At 42.9% G+C, this 22,117-nt stretch overlaps 1 protein-coding gene across 1 annotated transcript in view; it reads left to right on the top strand.

Annotated features, from left to right (window-relative positions):
• The window catches only part of LOC138301850 (olfactomedin-like protein 2A), a 98,346-nt gene that overhangs the window by 56,461 nt on the left and 19,768 nt on the right, over positions 1–22,117 (top strand). The window contains exons 4-5 of the mRNA XM_069242345.1: positions 17,231–17,321; positions 17,968–18,087. Coding sequence (XP_069098446.1) covers positions 17,231–17,321; positions 17,968–18,087 — 211 coding nt within the window. The remainder of the gene's footprint in view (positions 1–17,230; positions 17,322–17,967; positions 18,088–22,117) is intronic.

Here is a 22,117-nt window from a genome sequence, read left to right as displayed (position 1 = left end):
CTACAATGGTGCACAGAGAAGGTGATCTGTGGTCCGAATGGTCGCTATGTAATGCTGCAGGGGCTGCTCCAGGACAGGCCTTTTCAGCCTGTATCAATTTATAGTTCCAACACTGATGACCCAGAGTTTTTTGCAGAGACTTGGTGTATGATGAGTGAGCTGGGGGCTGGAACTTTGTTGTGCTGTGGAGATTTTAATGTGACTTTCAACCCAGCAGTAGACCGAAGTAGCCGCGCTCGTCCCCCACACTGTCGGACAATATGGCAGAGCATGCCCTGGTGGATATATGGAGAACCAGGCATGGCACACGCAGGGAAGGCACTTGCATTAACACCGTACACAATAGTTGGTCACGCATAGATATGTGGCTTGGGACAAGGGATGCAGAGCTCTGGACTGCGGAGGTGGAACACTTGCCCCGAACGTTATCAGATCATTCCCCAGTGCTTATTGTGCTGATGATTCCTGGGGAGCTTGCCGGGAATTCTCCTGGTATCTGCCAGTGGGGCACTGTGCGATCAGGCTTTTAGGGAGGAAGTGCGGGCAGCGATAGTGAATTATTTTGATCAAAACATGGGCTCTGTCACCACCGCAGGAATGCTCTGGGAAGCCTTTAAGGTGGTTATATGCGGGGTCTGTATTGCTAAACACCATGGTGTGCTCCAGGAGATCCGACCTGAATTGGTCGGGCTGGAACCCCAGCTCTCATCATTGGAGCGCCGCTTCTGCGAGAGCATGGACTACACAATACTAGGGGAGGTAAGAGAAAAATTGCCACGGTATGTAGAGGAGGCGCAGCACGAGGTAAGGAAGGTACAGAGGTTGATGACAGACTTCTACACCTCTTTATATTCTGCGACGGAGGAGCTGGATCCATCAACATACACTGACTACTTTGACACCATCAGCCTCTTGTGGCTGGAGAACTCCCATAGACAGTATCTTGATGAGCCATTCACGGTTGAAGACGTCTCCCAGGCCATACTCGACCTTCCTGGTGACAAAGCACCAGGCACAGATGGTTTAACAGCGGCCTTTTATAAAGAATACGCGAATATCCTGGCTCCGCACTTGCTGGATATGTATGCGGAGTCATTGGAGAAGGGGACGCTTCCACCTTCACTCTGCAAAGCACTCAGAGTCACTATATTAAAGCCCGGCAAAGATCCAAGTATCTGCAACTCCTACAGGCCGCTGTCGCTCATAAACATTGACAATAAGATTTTAGCGAAATTTGTAGCATCCAGATTGCAACCTCTGTTATCCACTATAGTGCTCCTGGACCAGTCAGGATTTCTACCTGCTCGCTCCACAGTATACAACCTTCGTACATTCTTCGCGCTGGCGCGGATGGTGGATCCGGGAGACCGGGTAGCCGCGATTTGTTTAGACGATAGCTTTTGACTCCCTGGCGTGGCCATTTCTATTCAGCCTACTAACCAGGATGGGGCTGAGTCCCAAATGTATTCAATTGGTCCGGTTGCTTTATACAAACCTTATGGCCAGATTGAGAATCAATGGTATTGTCACCAGCCCCATCCCAGTTGCAAGGGGAACCAGACAAGGTTGCCCCCTCTCGCCACTGCTGTTTGCTGTGGCGATTGAGCCGTTAGCAGCTCGCTTAAGACAGCACCACAATAACTGCGGGCTCGCCTTTTGACAGCACCCAATTCTGGTGTCGATGTACGCTGATGATGTTGCCCTGTATGTACGTGATCTGCAAGATCACTTGGACCCTATCATAGAAGACTTTGTGAGTTTTGGCCACCTTTCAGGCATTACCATCAACTGGGCCAAATCGGTGGTGCTCCTTTTATCAGGTGTCACAACCCCACACTGCACTGAATATCCACCGCACTGGATGTCAGACCCAGTGCGCTTTCTAGGAATTTGGCTTAGTAGAGATGTGGACGAGCTCTGGGCTGAGAATTATGGCAGAGCTATTGCATGGCTGGAGGATAAAGTTGTGTCCTGGCGTTTGCTCCCGTTCTCATTGATAGGCTGGATAGCACTAGCTAAGATGGTCGTACTACCGACATTTTTATACTTATTTATCAACATCCCTCTCTCCCTCGCAACCAGCTTTCTAAAACGACTACGATCGGTATTAATTTCGTTAGTGTGGGCGGGAAAGCAGCCCAGACTTTCGTGGGAAATGCTTACTCAACCATTCGAGAGGGGGGGAATTGGTGGCCCCTGATCTAGAATTGTATTATTATTGCGTCCAGGCACACTTCACGCACTTCTGGATTCATCCCATTAGATACTTACCCCATCTGGCCCCTGTAAATCATGTTGTGTGGACGAATAGACTAATCAGCTTAATAGATCAACCCCCTAAGCGGATCAAGACGGATATTGATTGGGAAGCATGCATGGCTCAAGCCTGGCGTGCACTGCTCCGCCGAACTGGTGCCCACAGGCTTTGTGCCCCTTCTACGCCAATTTTGGATCTCCCAGAAATGCAGATGACGGAGGGAGGGGCCCGCACGCGACTCAACAATATGACCCTGACCACGCTGGGATCACTGTTCCCAGGGGTCAGTTCATTTCTTCGGAAGCTGCACTTCGCGAACCCTACAATACAGCGCTGCACAAGCTGACATATTTACAAACAAAAGCAGAGATGAGTACGCAATATCTAGAATTCCCCTCTGCACCACAGAGGTGTCATGCGCTTGAATTGTTATAGAGGGCTCCATCACCCTGCAGACTAGTCACCGGGCTGAATGCTAGTATGCAGGCCACCGCCCCCTCAACAGGCCCAAAGACTCGAATGCAGCGGGAATTAGACCTGGGAGAGACCCTGTTAGATGAAGTCTGGCATTACTGCTGCGCTCATATGCGTGATCTTTCCCCTAGCTATAGATTGCGTTTAATTCATTTCAAGTTCTTAAACCGCATATACTATACACCGCAGCAACTTTTCTGCATGGGTCTCAAAGCGGATGATAGATGCATTAGATGCTTCTCACCAAATGCCGACTTTCTCCACAGGGAATATAGGGCTACTGGGGAGAAGTGCTAGATGCAATTGACAACATAATACGACTGAGGGTCCCGTGCAGCCCTAAGTTTACAATTTTAGGGTATGCCAAAGACATCCCGACCTCGCAGAGGAGATTGGTGGGACCGCTGCTGGTCTTGTCGAAGCACAGAGTAGCGATGAACTGGGGGAGAGAGGACGTACCATGCAAGGCAGACTGGCTGAAGGACGCAGCGTACTGTCAGGAGCCGTTAACTGCTTATTGGGAAATGATACTGATTCACTCCCGTCCGACGGATATATGGTTGCCCCTCCAGATGCATGTTTCAGACGTAGAGGAGGCAGTTTTACTGAGCAGTGTCAGGCTGCATTGGCCCGCCCGAGAGAATTTCCTGTCAGGTCATAAATTGAACGTACACTTATGAACCTGTAAGTGCTATCAGAGTGCGCGTACATTCCTTCTAATCCCCTCCCTCCTTCACCTTTCCCTTCCTCCCTGTTACACACATGACCACCATAGGGACCGCTGCTCCTGCCGACTCTTGCATTTATGTGTGCTTAATACAGAATGATTAGCATAGCTATCAGAAGTGAACGCGACAGAATTGCAGTATGTACGATGATGCGCAGAATAACACAGGCATATTGGTGAAGATAGTAAGTGCTTGTCATGTGCTGTTGGTCATATGATGTTGTATACCAAAAATGTAATAAAAAAATAAAAAATAAAAAAAACTTTCATCCTTTGAAGGACAAGGGAATTTCAGGACACCAAATGAAAAGTAATAGAACCCTTTCTCGATTCCAGCCCCCTCGTTCAGTCCATGTCTTTTTTCCTTTGCTTACTAGACATCAAAAGTAATTTCTTGATATAATCGCAGCTTTTATCTGGTTTCCACAGTCATGAAACCAATGGATGTTGAGCCTATATGTAGTCCTATCAGAACACAGGTTAGAGCAAGGAAACTGGCCTTTTCTCTCTGTCCTACATTCTTTATAGGGTTTAGGAAGATTTGACAGAAAACACATCACCGCCCAATTTTCCTATTTTGTGCATTACAGTGCTGCATGGAGCATGCGCAGCATGCCTATGGATTGTGCATGTCGGAGGGGAGAGGAAAAGAAAAGAGCTCCATAGACATGCGCAATGATTGTCCCCCTTTGTATTCCCAGCTCCTGTGCTGCTGACATGCGCACCTAGAGCAGCCAGCAAAGCACGCCTCGGATAAGTAAACACATAACTGCCAGACCAGGCAGTTCATCTATTTCACATTTTCTGCTGCTGCTTCTCTTTCTGTACTGGCTGATACACGAGGGACGGCGCCCCTTCCCCCCTATGCACCAGCTGCTAGTGGTAGAAGAGCACAGGCCGATAATGTGCCTAGTATCAAATAGCTCTGCAAGGGTTAGAGCGCCAGGATTAGAACCGAGATCTATCAGTGAAATAGCCAATGGTTTAAACACTATGGTGGTCATTAAGACATCGGCGGTAAAAACCGCCTACCGCTGTGATGACGGCCGCCAAAATACCACCACCGCGGCTACCAGCCGTCTGCCATATTATAAGCACTGCCGGACTTCTGCCACAAGAAGTGTGGAAATCCGGCAGTGTTCATGGTGGTGGACTGTGGTAAGGCGGTGCTGCTACCACCAGCACCGCCACACCAGTAGAACGCCACCAGCCGTATTATGACAATTCATACGGCCTGGCAGTGTTCTGCTGGCGGTAGCAGCACCCCTTCCCGTTCCATGCCGGAAGACCTCCTCGCTCAAGGTAAGTCGGGCTTCCGATAGGGGAGCGGGTTGGAAGGGTGTTGTGTGTGTGTCTGAGTGTGTGAATGAATGTGTGAGTGAGTGTTTGAATGCGTATGTGTGTGCTGTGTTGTTTGCGTGGTTGTATGCGTGTGAGTGAATGCATGTAAGAATGGTGAAGTGAGTGCGTGTCTGCATGCCAGCTTGATCGTTGTAAGAATGTGTGTGAGCATGTGTGGATATATGTGTGTATGAATGTGTGTATGCCAGTGTGTGTATGAATGTGTGTATGTCAGTGTGAGTGATTGGGTGTATGCGTGGTGCGTGTCTGCGGGTGTGTGCGTGTATAGGGGGTGGGTGTGTGTGAGAATCGGAGGGGGTGGGGGTGCTTGGATGGAGGTGGGGTGGGGGCTGTCAGGTGAGTTGTGGGGGGGAGCCACCTACCAGTGATAGGGAAGGAATTCCCTGTCATCGGTAGGGCCTACCGCCATGGTGGTAGGCAGGCTCATAATGCCGCCGGCGGTACTATGCCAGCCGCCGGGCTGGAGATACACAGCCAACCTGCCAATCTCATAATGTGGCGGTATGTACAGCGAGCCTGTTGGCGGTCATACTGCCACATTAACACTCACTGCTGGGGTTATAATAACCCCCTATATCACATCTTCAGCCCATTATAGCATCAAATATCACGTTGAGAACCTCATACTTCGTTTTTATTTTGTGGCTCGTTATTTCTTTAACATAAAGACATGCAGTATCTTAGAGGAGCAAAACTTGTTTTGTTGGTTTTACTTTCAGCACAAAACTTGTTTTGTGCTGGAAAGTTGCCAAAAAGTAACGCTTTGCCTTACTCTGCACTAGAGGGGCCTAACATGGGTGGTACATGGCCATTCCCTTACTACCACCCATACATTTTTAATTTAAAACCCTACCTACTAACCATAGTAGACAGGGCTCTGCACCAAAAAGTAATGCCACGTTGAAGCAGGCATTAAAAGGAGGAATACCTTTATTTTCAGACTTTTCATTTTCGCTGCACACTTATAAAGTGGGGAAAGTTTTGCAGTTTGTCTAGGCATAGTATTTTATACTGGAAGGGCAATGGCGCTGTGACAGTTTTCAGAGTTCAGATGTTGCCATCAATGTTATGTCCCTGGATTGAGTAAAAATCCCCAAAAAACTACCAAGGACAAGAACAGCAAACAGGCCAAGTCGATTCAGCAGAGACTGGTAAGGTTGTAGTACGTAGCCGGTGGTGAAATTTGGAGCACACTGTCGCCAATTTATTACTAACACATGGTGTGGTAGCACACTGTCATTTTTAGACAGCACACTTTCCACTGAAAATTGTGACACAATTCATATTGATATGCAGTTTTACAGATAAAACAACATTTTTTACAAATAGTAATTAGGGTTAATATTTATCATTTGTACATCACCAAGTAAAGTGTGTTGATTTGTTTGGACCCTATTAAAATCTTTTTTTCATCACACTTCCGAATTGCAAAAAATGGGCAACAGCTGATCCATGCTTTAATATGTGTGCAATTCACTTATAGATATTTGCATGATATTGTGTCTTAGGAAAAAAACCTGACTTCCTACAGCCTTTCCTTTTACACTCCGTGTGCCCCAGCAATATTGTCAGATAGTTCACTTTACAAAATCCCCTAAGTTTGCAGTCAGGAAAAGAAAAGAAAATATCAATCTCCATGTTAAAAGAATAAGCAGAACTTTGAAGACATAGCCCGACATTTGACCTGTCATTGAATGCACCGCAAATGTGATAAGATAAAAACCAGATTTAAAGGCCTCTTTATTGCTCATTCATTTTCTAAACTCAAGCATGGTTAATTTGGGGGTGCTACGGCACACCAGCACTTCTACTTTCAAGTGTATATGTAAAAGGATGCCCTTCCAGTACAAAACTAGACTCACACAGAGGTCAAAGTTGTGTGCATGGTGCTCAACAGGCCAATTGTACGCCAGCGCTAGGGAGAGGAAAGGAGAGTGCCATATCGCTGTAGATATGATGCTTTGCTCCTCTCCTCCTGTGACACCTTGCAGCAACTTTGGGTGCTGTGCCGCATTGTCTGATAGGGTCGGAAATCTGGCACAGAGCTTTTCAGAAAACACAAACAATTTAATTTTGAATCATTTGTTTATGTGAACAGTGCACTTTAAATCTTACCCACGTCAGAGTAGACAGCAGAAGAACGCAGTTGCTCCTTATGGCACAGCACTCTGATGCCAACTATCTGAACATAGCAGAGAAGGTGGAGACCTGCATATCTTTTATTTTGCCCTGAGATATCTGGCTTTGTTTTAGAGAGTAAACAACTCTGTTTGTCTTGTTGTCTGGAGTTCACTCTGCAGAGTAAGTTGCGTTTTGAAGAGTAGTGTTTTGGTTGGGATTTCCAGCATATAAGAATGCGGATGATATAATAATTCCTAAGTTACCCTAAGTAACTGCCTAGACTTCCAGTACAGAATCATCCACTCTGTTGGACACACAAGACTTACTGGGTGGAAAGTATTCAATTTTTTATTTTGACATTTTTATTAACATGTGAAGTGAGTACACTATCAAGTGTTCATTGTGGTCGCAACACTTACAAGTTTCAGAATCAGAATAGTTACATTGACCGTGTTAATGTGGAGTTGTCAACAGAAGAGAGAAACAAGCAAGCACTGGCAACAGGAAGTGGAGTCTCAATGATGGCCACCTACGCACTCCGTTCCCAGTCGTGTTTTGCCTACCATGGTAGGTACATTACTCAGTGACGGTGTATTGGGTAGAGCGAGCCCACTTATTTTGGGTCAAGGCTCGTGTTTGCAACCTAGGGGTTCACCTTTGTTCTTTCAGTGGGCATTTCTCAGTGAGACAGATTAACAGTGTGTTGACAACTTTGTTGGCGATACTGCACATTGCTGTACATCTAGTCGCTATCCGGGCAATTAGTCAGATGTGTCATGATTTCATGAGTAATGTAAGTATTCCAATTTAAAGGCATTTGTCTACAGACCAGTTGCTCTGGCTGCACCAACAATAATGTTCCGCAGGACATATTTGTTGAACACTTTCTTAATCCCCTGAATGTGTGAGCCGATTCCATAGTAGTTGTGGAAAGCATCTGAGCTACATCGTCCGGTACTTCCGGCGTACCATCCACGAAGCATGTTGTTCTCATAGACGTGTAATCTAGTGACTACGCTGAGAGGTGGTTGAGTCTAGGATCACACATGGTCTTGCAGGTGAAATGTGGTTGATTTGCAATGTTGAGTTGTGAAATAGTACAGTGGCTAAGCTGACATAGGGCCAAGCCATTAAGTTGAGATATGGTTTAGTGGATAATTTGAGATATGGTCTACTAGCTAAGTTTAAGTATGGCCATGGGGGTGAGATTATATGTAGGGACTGAATTAAGATATGATCTAATGGCCAAATTGAGTTATGGTCTAATAATAGTTTGAGTACTTCGAGTTATGATTTATTGGTTAAGTTAAGAAATAATTGAGGGCCTGATTTAGAGTCTGGCGGACGGGTTACTCCATCACAAACATAGCGGATATCCTCTCTGCCTTATTACAAGTGCATTATATACTATGACAGTGGTTCTCAACCTTTTGACTTCTGTGGTCCCACACTTTATCATTACAGGAACCCCCACTGAGTCATTATTGGAATCTGGGGAACCCCCACTAAGTCATTACTTGCATCCGGGGGCCCAGGCCTAAACATTGGTGATGATTTGAACCACAAAACAGTACACAAAAATATAAAAACAAGCATTCCATCAAACACATGCACAAATGATAACACATTTTATTTAATTTGCAAACAAATATAAATAAAAAACAATACATTTAATTTTAATAGGCAGGTTGAAACTTTTCTAAATTCAAATGAAGCTACATGTTGCCCATAGGATATTCTCTTTGATACACATGCACTGCCCCCACAAATGAATATAAAGATACTAATGTAATTTTTAGCCTCCAATTTCAAATTCCTTGACATTTACAGTATGTTTTTAAATTTTCAATTGTACATTTAGGCACTTGAAGAGGCTTCACGAACACACAGGGGGTCCCCAGACCATCGGTTGGGAACCACTGTCCTATAATATTTGTTGGATGTCATGTCTGCTGTATTACAAGTGCATCATGTCCTACGATATTTGTAATAAAGTGATCGGGAAAATCGTCAAATTTGTGACGGCGTACCCATCTGCCAAACTCTAAATTAGGCCCTCAAGTTCGGATATTGTCTAGGCCCCAGCAGATATGTGATATGGTGGCTAAATTGTGGGCTAGAGGTGGTATGCTGATTGAATCCAGGTTCATTGAGTAACCACATGGGGATGTTCTCCTGTAGCTATGTTGAACTATTCTTCAATCACAATGCTGAAACTTTCTAAAGTGATCGTTATGAAATGGTGTGCAGTTCCCTGGATGAAATGCTCTCCAGTGTACCGTGAACCTGTTGAAATGTTCTCCAATTACTGTGTTGATATATTCTAAAGTGACACTGTTGAAATGTTTAACTCTTACCATGTTGAAGTGTTCTTCAATCACAGTGTGGAAATGTTTTCTAGTTGCTCTGTTGAAATGTTCTCAAGTGACTGAACATGGTGAAATACACTTCAACAACCGTGATGAAATGTTATCCATTTGTTGTGTTGAAATGTTTTTCAGTTGCTGTGTTGAGTTGTTCTAAATTGACCATGTTGACATTTTTCCAGTTACTGTATTAAAATATTCTCCTGTAACCATTTTGAAATGTTTTCCAGTGACTCTCTTGAAATGTTCTCCTTTGGCTGAGACTGTGTCAATATGTTCTCCAGTGACTGTGTTAGAATGTTCCAACAATACCATGTTGAAATGTTCTTGAGTGACTGTGTTTAAAAATTCTCTAATAACTGTATTTATATATTCTCTTGTCACTGTACTGAAATGTTCTAAAGTGACTGTGTTAATACGTTCTAAAGTGATCATGTTGAAATATTCTCCAAGCATTGTGTTGAAATGTTGTTCAGTATTCAGTGCCTTACTGTTGTGAAATGTTCTAAAGTGAGCATGTCGAAATGTTCTAAAGTGAACTTATTGAATTGTTCTCCAGCTGCTGTGTTGAAATGTTCTCAAGTGTCTTACTGTTGTGATATGTTCTAAAGTGAACTTATTGAAATGCTCTATAGTTGCTGTGTTGAAATGTTCCCCATTGACTTACTGTAGTGAAATGTTCTAAAGTGAACATGTAGAAAAGTTCTAAAGTGAACTTATTGAAATGTTCTCCAGTTACTGTGTTAAAATGTTCTACAATGATTGTGTTGTAATGTTCCCCTGTAGCTGTGTTTTATGGTCTCCAGAAGCCGGTGGCAGTTTGGAAATGTGCTCCATTGGCCTTACTGGAAAGCTTTTCAAAGGGCAGTGGTTTTAAAAAAAATGTGTTTTGGTATTTGAATTGTGATCTACTGGCTAAATCGATGACTCTGGATGCTGTGAGGAAAAAAACTCTGCATAATCAAACCCCAGAGCAAACACAGTAAGCAGGTTTATTCAGATCGATTCTATGCAGAAGTCTGGGAAAGCAGTATAGCCTGTTAAAATGTATTAGCATTTGTATATAATTTATAGATACCATTTTACTTTGAGTGCAACAATATTGCCACATCTCCAGTTCAACAGGCTCCCCCAGATCCGCTACGCATTTATTGTAATTGCATGTTTGATGGCATGTATGGCTGTAGATACACATGCTCTGCATACTCCTGCCATCTAGCATTGGGCTCAGAAGTGTGCAAGTTGTTTTTCTCCTAAAAGTCTTTCGAATCACAAGATATAGTGGCTCCTCCTCTTGCTGGTAATGTGCAGGGGCATCAACTCAACTCCATTGTTAGATTGTTTAATTCTACCATCGGGTCCAGTCGTGTATCACCGAGCTCCAAATTGAGACCGTGTTTTTGGACTCTTTCCATTCGGGATCCACCCATATTTGTCGGTATTGTTTTTGAACGTACTTTCCCCCATAATTCTCATTTCAGGACTAAGAAAACATCACCCTTTGGATCAACACACTCGATCAGAGGCCCTTTGGGACAACCATATTTTTCGATTCCTTAGCAAAAGCCCTGAGGATGGAACTGATTTTTTTCTGCTTTTGTCCAAAGTGCCACAGAAAGCTCCCACGGACTGACCAACATCAGGTCTGCAATCTCGTTTTGTCTCCTGACCACAGAGAAAAAAAAGGGAGCAACTAGTTTTTTTTTTTAGGAAATGTTCGAATAGCTGACATATGCAGGCAGCTACATGGTCTACACCCAACACATTTACCAAACACTCTTGTGTGGATGTATTAGCACGCCAACAAGCTAATGTAGCGCAAGCAGTGCTACGTATACTTTTCCAAACTACTGCAACCTCCACAGGTTAGCCACCACTTTTATGGGGCACTGCTTTACACTCTATGCATAGCATGTCCATCTACAGCTACACATGCCATCAAATGGAAAATGTTACTTACCTAGTAAGCATCTGTTTGTGGCAGGGATGTAGTGCTGTAGATTCATATGGGCCCACCCTCCTCCCTGGACACCTGTGGTTGTTGCAGTCGATTTACTTTTCATTCACTCCTTTTACTTGCTTGAACATCTCTTTATATACACTTACTCTACACTTCGTTCACATCCACCTGTGGGAAAACAATCTAAAAATGGAGCCCATGCTGATGCGCATATCCAGCAAGAGGAGGACTCACTATACCTTGTGACTCGAAAGACCTTTTGAAGAAAAACAACTTGCACACTTCTGGACCCAACACTAGATGGCAGGATAATGCATAGCATGTAAATCTTCAGCACTACAAGCCACGAACAGATGCTTACGGGTAAGTAAAAGTTTTCTTATATAGCGCTTATTACCCTTGACACGGCATCAAAGTGCTCTTCGATGAGTATCAAACTACTAAAGAACCCAAAGGTGGATTAGTCGTGTATTAGTAGAATTTTTTTATTGGAAGGGGTAGACATGGTAGACATGTGGGTCTGTTAGTTGAATGAATAGGATAGAGGATCTTGTTTGCAGTCACTGGAGGAAATCTGTGTGTAAGTTATATGTCCTAGATATCCAGGCACTATTCCCTTTAAATTGTATGGTCTACCATTGGGTCTTTCAGGTGATGTTCCTGTCTCTTGATTCGTTATTCAGATAGAACCTGAAGTGACCACCGAGGGGATGTGGTGTGCTGACGTTTTCTCAGCTTCAATAATCTTTACTGTTTACTTAACCCTTTGGTTCTCCTGACTTCCTTCCAATCCGAAATGAATTGGCACCGACCGATTTTGGGAGCTTCATGCCACAGAGCAAAAAGTCGGCAGAGTTATCAACCAGCTACTTCGTTATTGTCTTGTCGTCTGCTTCACGCAGCTCAGTCTCTGACCTCTCTGTGTTTGGTGGTTGGTCCTCAGCCTGGTGTGGCTGAAATGGAATGGAGCGCAGCTGAAGGTGAATGAGGGGTGGATGCTCCTTCTTGCTTAGTATGTGACAGCAGAAAGATTTAGCTTCTGTCAAGGTGCACCCCAGTAGCACTCAGCTAGTGTGGAAAGCCCTATAAGCTGAAATGTGTGGCGGCAGAAAAAAAGAGACTCTGAGCCCCGCAACCACAGTGTGGCAGCTGGAAGAGGCTCTCAGAAGATGCACGCACCATGCATGTACGCTGGTAAATAGACTAACGCAAAGCCTTGATGATGTCGTCCTGTGTTGGCTCTACTCTTCCTCCTTATTGACCTGATTTGTGGATATATTATACCTACCTCATTGATGATTTTTATGGATTGTGAGGCCACTGTTTGATCACATAGTTACAAATGCGCATTTTGTCTACTTCAGGTGGATTTGTCATGGCTGTGAAACAACAGGTTGAAGTCCGGGGGTCTATTTTGTGATTCATAGGTTAAGCTAACATAATTTATATACAGTGAATGACTTGTATAGGGACAGATGTACATTTCCTTTTTACCAGTACAAAAGTGGTTCCCAAACTTTTTTGGCCCGTGGCTCCCTTGACTTATTGGCCATTGGCCGCGGCTCCCCGTTATGTCACTTTTTTGACGGGGGCAAGGGGATGTAAGCCAGGACTCGGAAGCACTTCCATTTTTCTGCCTACAAAATAATTGGTATGGAACCAATAAAGGGCTTCTGTGATAGGGACTTATCTTTAGTGACTTGGAGTACGCACTGCCAGTACTCTGCTGCTGCAGGCCAGTGCACAACATTTTTGTCACACTCTTTCTGCCTGCCATAGCACTTTCTCCTTGTTCCTGGCAAGTTAAAAAAAAAGCACATTAGCATTTTCGATCTCAGATCCTGCAGCACCACGCTTGGAAGTCCCACATATGACAATAGGCCTGATTCAGGCCTTGAGGGAAGAAATACATTCTCCTGAGTCTTTTTTTTAAATCTCCCACTTTCCTCTTAAGTGTTGACATTTTTGTAATTTCATGTTTACCTTCTTTTCCTGAGTAGCTGCAGAACACGGACAGAAGTAACACTCCATCACTGTCCTGATTGTGCCTGACCCTGCCTAAATGGACACACTCTTTATTTATTACGCAAGACGTCACGCTCTGGTCCAAACCATTCCAGGCGCTGACAGCTGTGGCTTCCATAACATCCTCACATGGTATTCCCATATGGGTTACTCAGGGCTGCAAATGCACATTACAAAACCCTAACAAGTTTATTTTTGCACTGTGATTCTTTCTTTTTCATGCTATCGTACGGCTCTGTTCCAAACATACCATCTTTAGAAAGGAGCCGCATGGTAGTATGAAAGAGAAAGAATCACAGTGCAAACAGTGCTTAATTTGAGCCAGTGCTTTCCACAGGGCTTAATTTGAGCAGGTGGTTTCCCTTTTTCTGCATCAGACATTTATTAAGAGCAAAAGATACGTATGGGAAACGTGGAGAAAGAGAAAAACTAAAAAGCATCACAAAGGGAGAAAGTAGAAAGCTGCATGAGTGAGCTGAAGGAGTAGGGAGTGGCTGTAAATGGATTAAAGAGACCCGAGAAGGCTCGCACATTTAAATGCAGCATCCGCTTACTTCAAAAGAGAGCTTTGAGCACCAGCACATTTTTATTTACAAACTAAGCACTGGGTGTCCAGTGGGGGGCACCGGCACTTATTTTTAGGGACTGGCACTTAGGCCCATATTTATGAAAAGTTTGCGCCGCATTTGCATTATTTTTTTAACGCAAAAGCGGCTCAAACTTACAAAACATAGTTATATTTCGTAAGTTTGCACTGCTTTTGCATACAAAAATGACGCAAATGCGGCGCAAACTTTTCATAAATATGGGCCTTAGTTTTCTGCATCAGACATTTACTGCGAGCAAAGGCACATATGAGAAAAACGAAGGAAGAGAAGGACGGAAAAGCTCCACATTGGGAGAAAGCTGCAAAAAGGGGCAGGGAGAGGCTGTAAATGGATTGAAGAGACCCAAGATGGCTTTAGGATTACCGCTGCCTCAATGTTCTGTGCATGCATATTTAATTTCAGCAGCCGTGTGTTTCAGAGGAGAGCTTTGAGGTACGTTTTTATTTGTAAATTATTAGACACTGAGAGGAAACAAATCAAACTTGATGGGTTTTACAATTTACTATGTAACATTGCAAAACCCTAACAAGTCTGATTTATTTCCACTGTTATTTCTTTCTTTTTCCTACTACTGTTCAGCTCCGTTCTAAACATAACTTGTCTTTAGAATGGAGCCCCACAATAGTATGAAATAGAAAGAATTGCAGTGCAGCTAAATCAAACTTGTTAGGTTTTAGCAATGTTACGATGTCTATTGTAAAATCCATCAAGTTTGGTTTGTTTCCACTGCAAGTCTTTCTCTTTCATACTACCATGCAGCTTTGTTAGTTATATGGTAGTATGAAAGAGAGACTCACAGTGGAAACAAATCAAACTTGATGGGTTTTACAACTTACAACATAACATTGTAAAACCCTGACAAGTTTGATTTATTTCCACTGTGATTTGTTCCTTTTCATACTACTGTACACCTCCATTCTACATTTGATGTGTTTTTAGAATGGGGCCATGATGATGCTCAACATATTGTTACAGTTAATGCAGTGGACAGGGATTGAGAGCAGTACTGAGTTAAACATTTGATACTTAGGAGAATACAGGGGTGCCAGCCTCAAGATGTTTGTCAAGTGCAGAACACAACTACAGTACAATTGAGAGGAAAGTGATACAGTTTGGTTTCGAGTGTCCATCACTTAATGACTTATTTGTGGGGAATATAGTTTGTGTTGATCACACATGATTGGTTAATCTGTTAACTGAGAATGGCCTTCGCAAACCAAGTCTGAGACTTGTCAAGTTGTTGTCCAAAATGTTGTACAATTTCAGGGTGAAATACATATCTGAAGGAAAGAACTAGAGGACTGACTTACTATCTAGATGCCCACTGAAGGGAACTTTGAGTGAATCATCTAGTAATGAGATTGAGTGCTTTGGTGGTGTGCTGGATGGTGTGTCTGTTTCAGTGGGGTAATAACCTAAGAGGAATAGGAACAGGAGTGTGAAAAAGAGGACTACTTATTGTTTAATAAGGGTTTCCTTGTGCACAGGTAATCAAGGGAAGGTAGTGCAGGTAGGGAGTTGATGTTTTTTTAAAAAAGTGTGTGAGGTGCTGAAAGTGGATTTGTCAGAGCAAACACGTTGGTTCTTCCAGTGAGGTTCAGGGTATAATTCATCATATTTGCCAATCAAGGTCATTTGGCGTTGACTGGTATGAAAAAATACTGAGACTGTATTACTGGTAGCCCTGGATGGACACCAAAGTAGACACATTTGTGACGTCATATGCAGCATGTACAGAGGAAGATAGGTTGCATCGTACTCATAATACCTGTCTATGCCAGTTAGAGTTTTTGAGTTGCGCCTGGGAGAGCTGGGGATGGATTTCATAGGGCCAGAGTATCAGTTAAATGGTGAGTTGTTATACACGTTGGTTGTTGTAGATTACCATTCACAATGGGTGTATTGCAAACTCATAAGAGAACCATCCACCAGTGAGGGATCCCCGAAGGTGTCAGTCACTGGTAACAGGGTTCAACCTAAATCCCACAAAATTGATTCATTCTTTAAATTATTCGGAATCTGATATTTGAACACAGAAAGTTAAAATAGAACAAGTGAATTGTATGCTGAAATAAACCATACAGCTGGCTTTGGATTCAGGATGGGATGTGCATGAGGCTGTTTGATCAGTTGTGGAATAGTCATAATATTCTACATTAATCCATAAGAGTTACCTCGTTCTTGATGTTGTGTGGAAGAAACTCAGAATGCAAGTTACCCCCTGGATGGGTACTCCAAAAACATGAGGTGAGGAGTGTTGTTCTGATGTAAGGGATGTAAGAAGTTAAGTTGAAGAGTCACTGTGAAAGAGTAAAGTACGCTATGTCATAGGCTGCTTCATGGGGTGGAATGGTGACTTTTGTGGAAGGGGATATGTTGAAGGTGAGGAAGCCTATTCATGTCAGGAAAGGGTCCTTTAAGTTCTATACCAACACAACTGTTGTGCAAGTATCTAAGCATTCTGTAAAAGTTGCCAATGGAGAAGTGTGTCAAGAGTTCAGGGTGCATGTTCAGTTAGGGATGAATTGCAGTATTTTAGAACTACCAGTGAGGGCAATCTTGGGTTCTACTCTGGTGATATACAGAATACAGATTGAAGTTTCCAATGGTGGAGTAAGAGAAGTGTGTCAAGAGTTCAGGGTGCATGTTCAGTTAGGGATGAATTGTAGCATTTTAGAACTATCAATGAGGGTGATCTTGGGTTCTACTCTGATGATATACAGAATACAGATTGTTCTGGAAGTGGTAGACTGTATGATTGCTCAGTGGACATTGCTGTTTCCGTGCATCAGGTCTTGTGGATGGAACGGTTCCTGGAGAGTGTCTTCCGACAGATGGGTCATTGATCACAAATGGAATGAATGGTGGTTCAGGTCTGCTGGTTGATAGCTTGTCACTCATGAACGTTGGTGCTAAAAGATATGTCCGTAAAACAAACTATGTGGAGCATTTATTGTGTATTGATTTTGCTATTTGGCATGGTGTATTATGGGCTACGTTTCGGTTCCATTGTTGTCAAGTGCTATTCCCTTCAAATTGTGTGCCCTACCAAAGCATTTTTTGGGAAAATTCCAGTCTATTGGTTTGTTATTCAGTTAGAGTCTGAAGTGACTACTGACGGGACATCCTGTGCTGACCTTTAACTAAACTTGAATAAACATCAGTGTTTACTTACTGTTTGGTTGTCCAACGCAACCCCTTGTTGTGTAAGGAAAGAAAAGAGTGAACTTAAAGATGAAGGGGTGCAAGATATTGTCACCTCGGGATTGGTTGGCATGGGAGTGTCTCACCCAAATGCATTTTAACACTGACTTTTTCTCCTTTGTGCAGAGGCAGAGTGGGTCACAGGTCAAGGGACACCCAATGGTTGATGGGGTCACAACAGGAGCAACAGTGTTGGCTACTATGGGCAATGGACCAGGTAGGGAGTCTTCCATTCATACCAGACCATTTCTGAACCATATACTCATGTCTGCCATAGAATAAAAATACAATTGCATCCTCATGACCTTCACACTCACTGACCCCAAGCTAAGCTCTATCTATACTGCTGTATCATGGGTCTAACGCTCACTAACCCCAAGCTCAACTCTCCCTAGTCATGCAGCCTCATGGATGGCTCACTGACTGATACCAAGCTGACCTCTTTCCAGGGCTATAGATTCATGGGTCTTACACTCACTGACCCTAATTCTAGCTCTCCAGGTTCTACAGACTCATGCACCACACATTCACTGACACCCGACTGAGCTCTCCCTGTTTTGCGGACTGATAGGTACCACACTCACTGTCCCTACTCTCCCAGTACCCTGGACTCATGGCCCACACACTCAATGAAAACAAGCAAACTCTTCAAGTACCACAGCCTCACGAATCCCACATTCACTGAGACCCACCTGAGCTCTCCTAGTATTACGGTCACATGGGTCCCGCACTCCCATACTGTAAGCAAGGTGCCCAAGTACTACAGTCTTGGGATGCCACACTCACTGAGGCCCCTCTGAGCTTTCCCAGCACTACAGTTTGGAAGACCAATGCACTAACTGCAGTTTTAACTGCTTTCACAGAAACTTTCACTACTCCAGTGAATGCAACTCTGCCATCTACCCATCCAGAGGCAAGAAAGAATAAAAGTTCCATTTATGTGACAAAGACTCCTGGCGGAGAAAAGGAGGGCACAGAACAGAGTAAGTAAATCTCCGGGTGTATCTAAGAGCGTGCTATAGCGACTGTTCTTGAAGTTGAGCATTTTCTCCATTGGAAACTTATATTGCTAATACCTCTGGCAGTGTTCAATGAACATGTACAATATTTGACAAATCTCAGGTTTTCTCAACTGAAGGCCCTTGGTTCAAATTCTATGTAGAGAGGCCAAGCAGTGGTAAAGGTATTGGAGGTGATTCTAAATGTAGCATTTCCCATGTAAAACCCACAGAAAAATCAGAGTTTGCATGAAGGTAGAACTTTACTCAGAAGAGATTTTGTTTGGTTGTAGGTGAAGATGTTCAGATGATTAGAAGATATATGTGTTACACCAAGGTAGTGTCAGGCATTGAAGGATTCATCTTTTGTGTAAGTGGAAAATTAGGTGGAAATGCTGGATTTCTAATGATGTTGATGCCATTTGCAGACTCTGCTTGCAAGTTGGCATACCTCTGGTTCCTTCTGATAAGGTTCGCATTTCAAAGTTCATGCAGATATTCAAAGAGTGGTAAGGTTATTGGAGATGGGCAGTAGAAGCATTTGACATTTCAGGTACCTTTGCAACAGCAAAAGCCATTATATAGAAATACAACAAATTGACATACCGATGGAACTTGAATAGCATACATTGTTTATGATTTAAGTGTAGACCCTTTAAGTACCTTTTAGATACCTGAACCACGGAGGGTAATAGGCGGGCTTCGAAGAGTTTATCTGTTGCATTTTCGGAGCATTAAATTTGTGAACAGTTTGTGAACTGAACAATTCCTGAACTACATTGGAACTGCCTGAATCGGATTAACTTTGACAAATTGAAAATTTGGTGCTAGCTCCCATTATGTGATTCTAGTTGTTAACAATCCAGCCTGCAAACAGGCCTCACCGTTTAAGATCTTCGGGGGCCCTGTGGTGGCAGAAGTATGATGAAGTTACCTTTGTGTTATGTTAATACATTATGGTTATTCTATTTTTCGTAGTTTATAGGATCTTGCCCATTAGCAACACCCTCCCTCTAACATCTGTAATCAGCAAAAAATTCATGCAGAGAGGCTCCTTTTTAGATCTCCCTTGACAGCACAGCTGTCACCAGAAATAATTTGTGATAAACCTAAAAACGAGCTTTCAGGAGTACTACAAAGAGAGGCTTAGGCTCTGCCCACATGTTGTAGCCAGAAGCACCTGTTTTGATTGGACACTACTGTCTGAGCCTGAACTTTCAGGTGGAAACACAAGACTTTACTTTGTAATGCTGGGAGAAAGACAGACATGAGGAATGCATTATGTCCTTCATCATTAACCTCAGACTACAGAGTGCAGTTTGAGAGCACTATGGCGAGGCTATACTAATCTACATGGATGTTTATGGATGTTTAGGTCTAGTTAACAGTGAGTGCATCTATCGCTTTACCTTATGTGATGAACTAAAATGAGCTTTCAGAGTACTACTGAGAGAGAGAGTCTTTGGCTCCACCCACATATGGGTTTATCTGAGCACTGGATATGATTGGTCTGAAATTGTGTGCTTCCACTAAAAGACTGCTTGTATTGCATTTTTGGGATTGTGGCAAAGCGTATACTGTATACAGCAGGACTGAGGTGGTTATGCTGGCAAGTGAGTGATCATGGCTATAGACCTGGGACCAGATTCACCAAGATTTGACACAGCGCAACGCAGCATGACAACTTACTGCGCTGCATCAAAGAGAGAGAGCAGGAATGCGTCACGTCTACTAAGTTAATGCACATTCCTGCTCTCGCTGCGCTGGCACACAAAGTGCAGCCCAGCGCCAACACAGGCACCTGTGCTCCATGGTGCAAGGGTGCCTCTGTTACAGACAGGATTGTTTATGCCCAGGAAAGTTTACTTACATAAAACAATCCTTAGAGTCATTTTCCTCTTTCTACGTGTGCTGCACAATGATTTAAGCCCTTGCATTGCCTTGTGTCACCTGGCGTGTCGCAATGACAACACAAAGGCTTAGTAAATCTCACCCTTGATCTGTTTACTGTGGAAGGTTCTGATGAAGGAACTAGCTTTTGCATATTTGTGAAAAATAAAAGTTTAAGTCAATAGGTATGTAAGTGTGAATTGTTGCAGATAGGTGTTTTGTTACAAGAAATCTCCCAAATTACCACAGTAGGCAGTGGTTTTCGTGTTGGTTAGCCCATGTAGCAAACCCTGGGTACAGAAAGTTTACTGAGAATCCTTGTTAGCCCCTGTTAGGAGAAATTGTATTTTGGTTAGCGAACTGTAATTTTGGATGCCATTCTAATTTAATGACTGCATGCCTGATAATTGCCTTATGGAAAATCTTACGCTCAAAACTGTAGGCCTGAGTTAGTTATGGTGACAAGTTATAGATTGGTGCACTGGGAAATGTTCTGTCCAATGCCATAGGTCTCGTCAGCCTATAATGACACATTATGACTAAGACAATTGGTCTACCTTATTAATTGTGAAAAACATTTCTTAAGGCTAGTAATTCTTTAACAGTTGGTTGTTATCACAGTGTGTTACAAGCTAAACAGGTATTTTGTTACATGAAATATCACCGATTACTGTCATAGGCAAGGGCTTTTGAGTTGGCCACACACTCTGACAAACCCTGAGGGTTTTCAATGTGATGGTTCTTATTAGGCTCTGTTGAGAACACTTGTATATGAATCTGCAGCTGTATTTGTTGACATATTTGTAATTGTATAACTGTATGCACAATGCCCGCAAGTTTATATGCACTTCACTAGACCGGTGTTGGGTAAGGTGTAAAGCCAAAGGTAAATTGGAAAAGTTTAATTGGGAAAAATCATGCCAGGTTTCACAGGTTTTGTTCTTTTTATTATGAAACAGAACCAAGCCAGGAGGCCTGGTCTATGTATTGTGAAAAGCATGTGTTAACGACACTAGGCTTTGAATGATGACTTGTTATTACACTATGCTATAGCCTGTAGGCATGTATTTTATTACATGCAATTTCACAGATTATCGTAGTAGGCAAGGGTTTTGGTGTTGATGATCCACCTGAAAAAAACATTGGAACAGTAGATATGCACTGTAATAATGCTTGTTAGGCTCTCCTCGGAGACATCATACTTTGGTTTGCCAACTTTAATTTTGTATACATTTATCCTTTATGACCATATGCCAGATGATTGCCTTGTCGAGCCATCTAGGTGTAGTACAGTGAGGTTAAGTTGATTATGGTAACAAGCCAAAGATTAAAGCTATAGATCTGAATATTTCTTATTAAACAATATCATAAAGGCAGTAGACTGGTATATTTATTGTGAAAAGCATATGTTAAAGTTAAAGGGGGTTTAAGAATGGATTGTTATTGCTCTGAATTAAAGACTACAGATAGGTTTTTTGTTACATGAAATCTCAAGGATTACCTTAGTAGGCAAGGGTTATAGTAGATAGTATTTTAGTTTGCCAGCTGTAATTTTCTATGTATTTGCAATTTAATGACTGTAAGCCGGATGGAGGCCTTGTGGGAAACTTACGCTAAAAACAAGCCAATCATATCAGCTATGGGCTTGATTGACGGAAATGTTATACCAGATTGCCTGAAGTCTGGCCTGTTTATTATGAAAAGTTATTAGAAAGGCAGTAAGCCTGGTATAATTATTGTGGAATGTATATGGTTAAGCCAATAGGACTCTAACAATGGATTGGTATCACATCATGTTACAGGACATAGAAAGTTAGTTGGTTACTTGAGATCTCTCAGATTACCATAGTAGGCCAGATGTTTGGTACTGGTTAGCCCCTCTGAAATACTGTAGGTATAAAAGATTTGCTCTACTAGCTTTTCTTGTTAGGACATCTTAGAAAAGATAGTATTTTTTGCCAACTGTGATTTGTGTACTATCCAATTTTATGACTTTGTGCCTGATGGTTGCCTTGTGGGAAGGTTTAAACTCAGTACAGAAGGCCTCATTTGGGCCTGGTGACATGCCAATGATAACAGCTATATGCAGCAGTTATTTGGCTTTGTCAATGTTTTTTAGCCATGA

The sequence above is a fragment of the Pleurodeles waltl genome, chromosome 6 (genome assembly GCF_031143425.1).
Source record: "Pleurodeles waltl isolate 20211129_DDA chromosome 6, aPleWal1.hap1.20221129, whole genome shotgun sequence".
In the NCBI taxonomy this organism is placed as follows: Eukaryota; Metazoa; Chordata; class Amphibia; order Caudata; family Salamandridae; genus Pleurodeles; species Pleurodeles waltl.
Note: the sequence above shows the minus strand (reverse complement) of the source record. Positions and strands in the feature narration are given on the sequence as shown.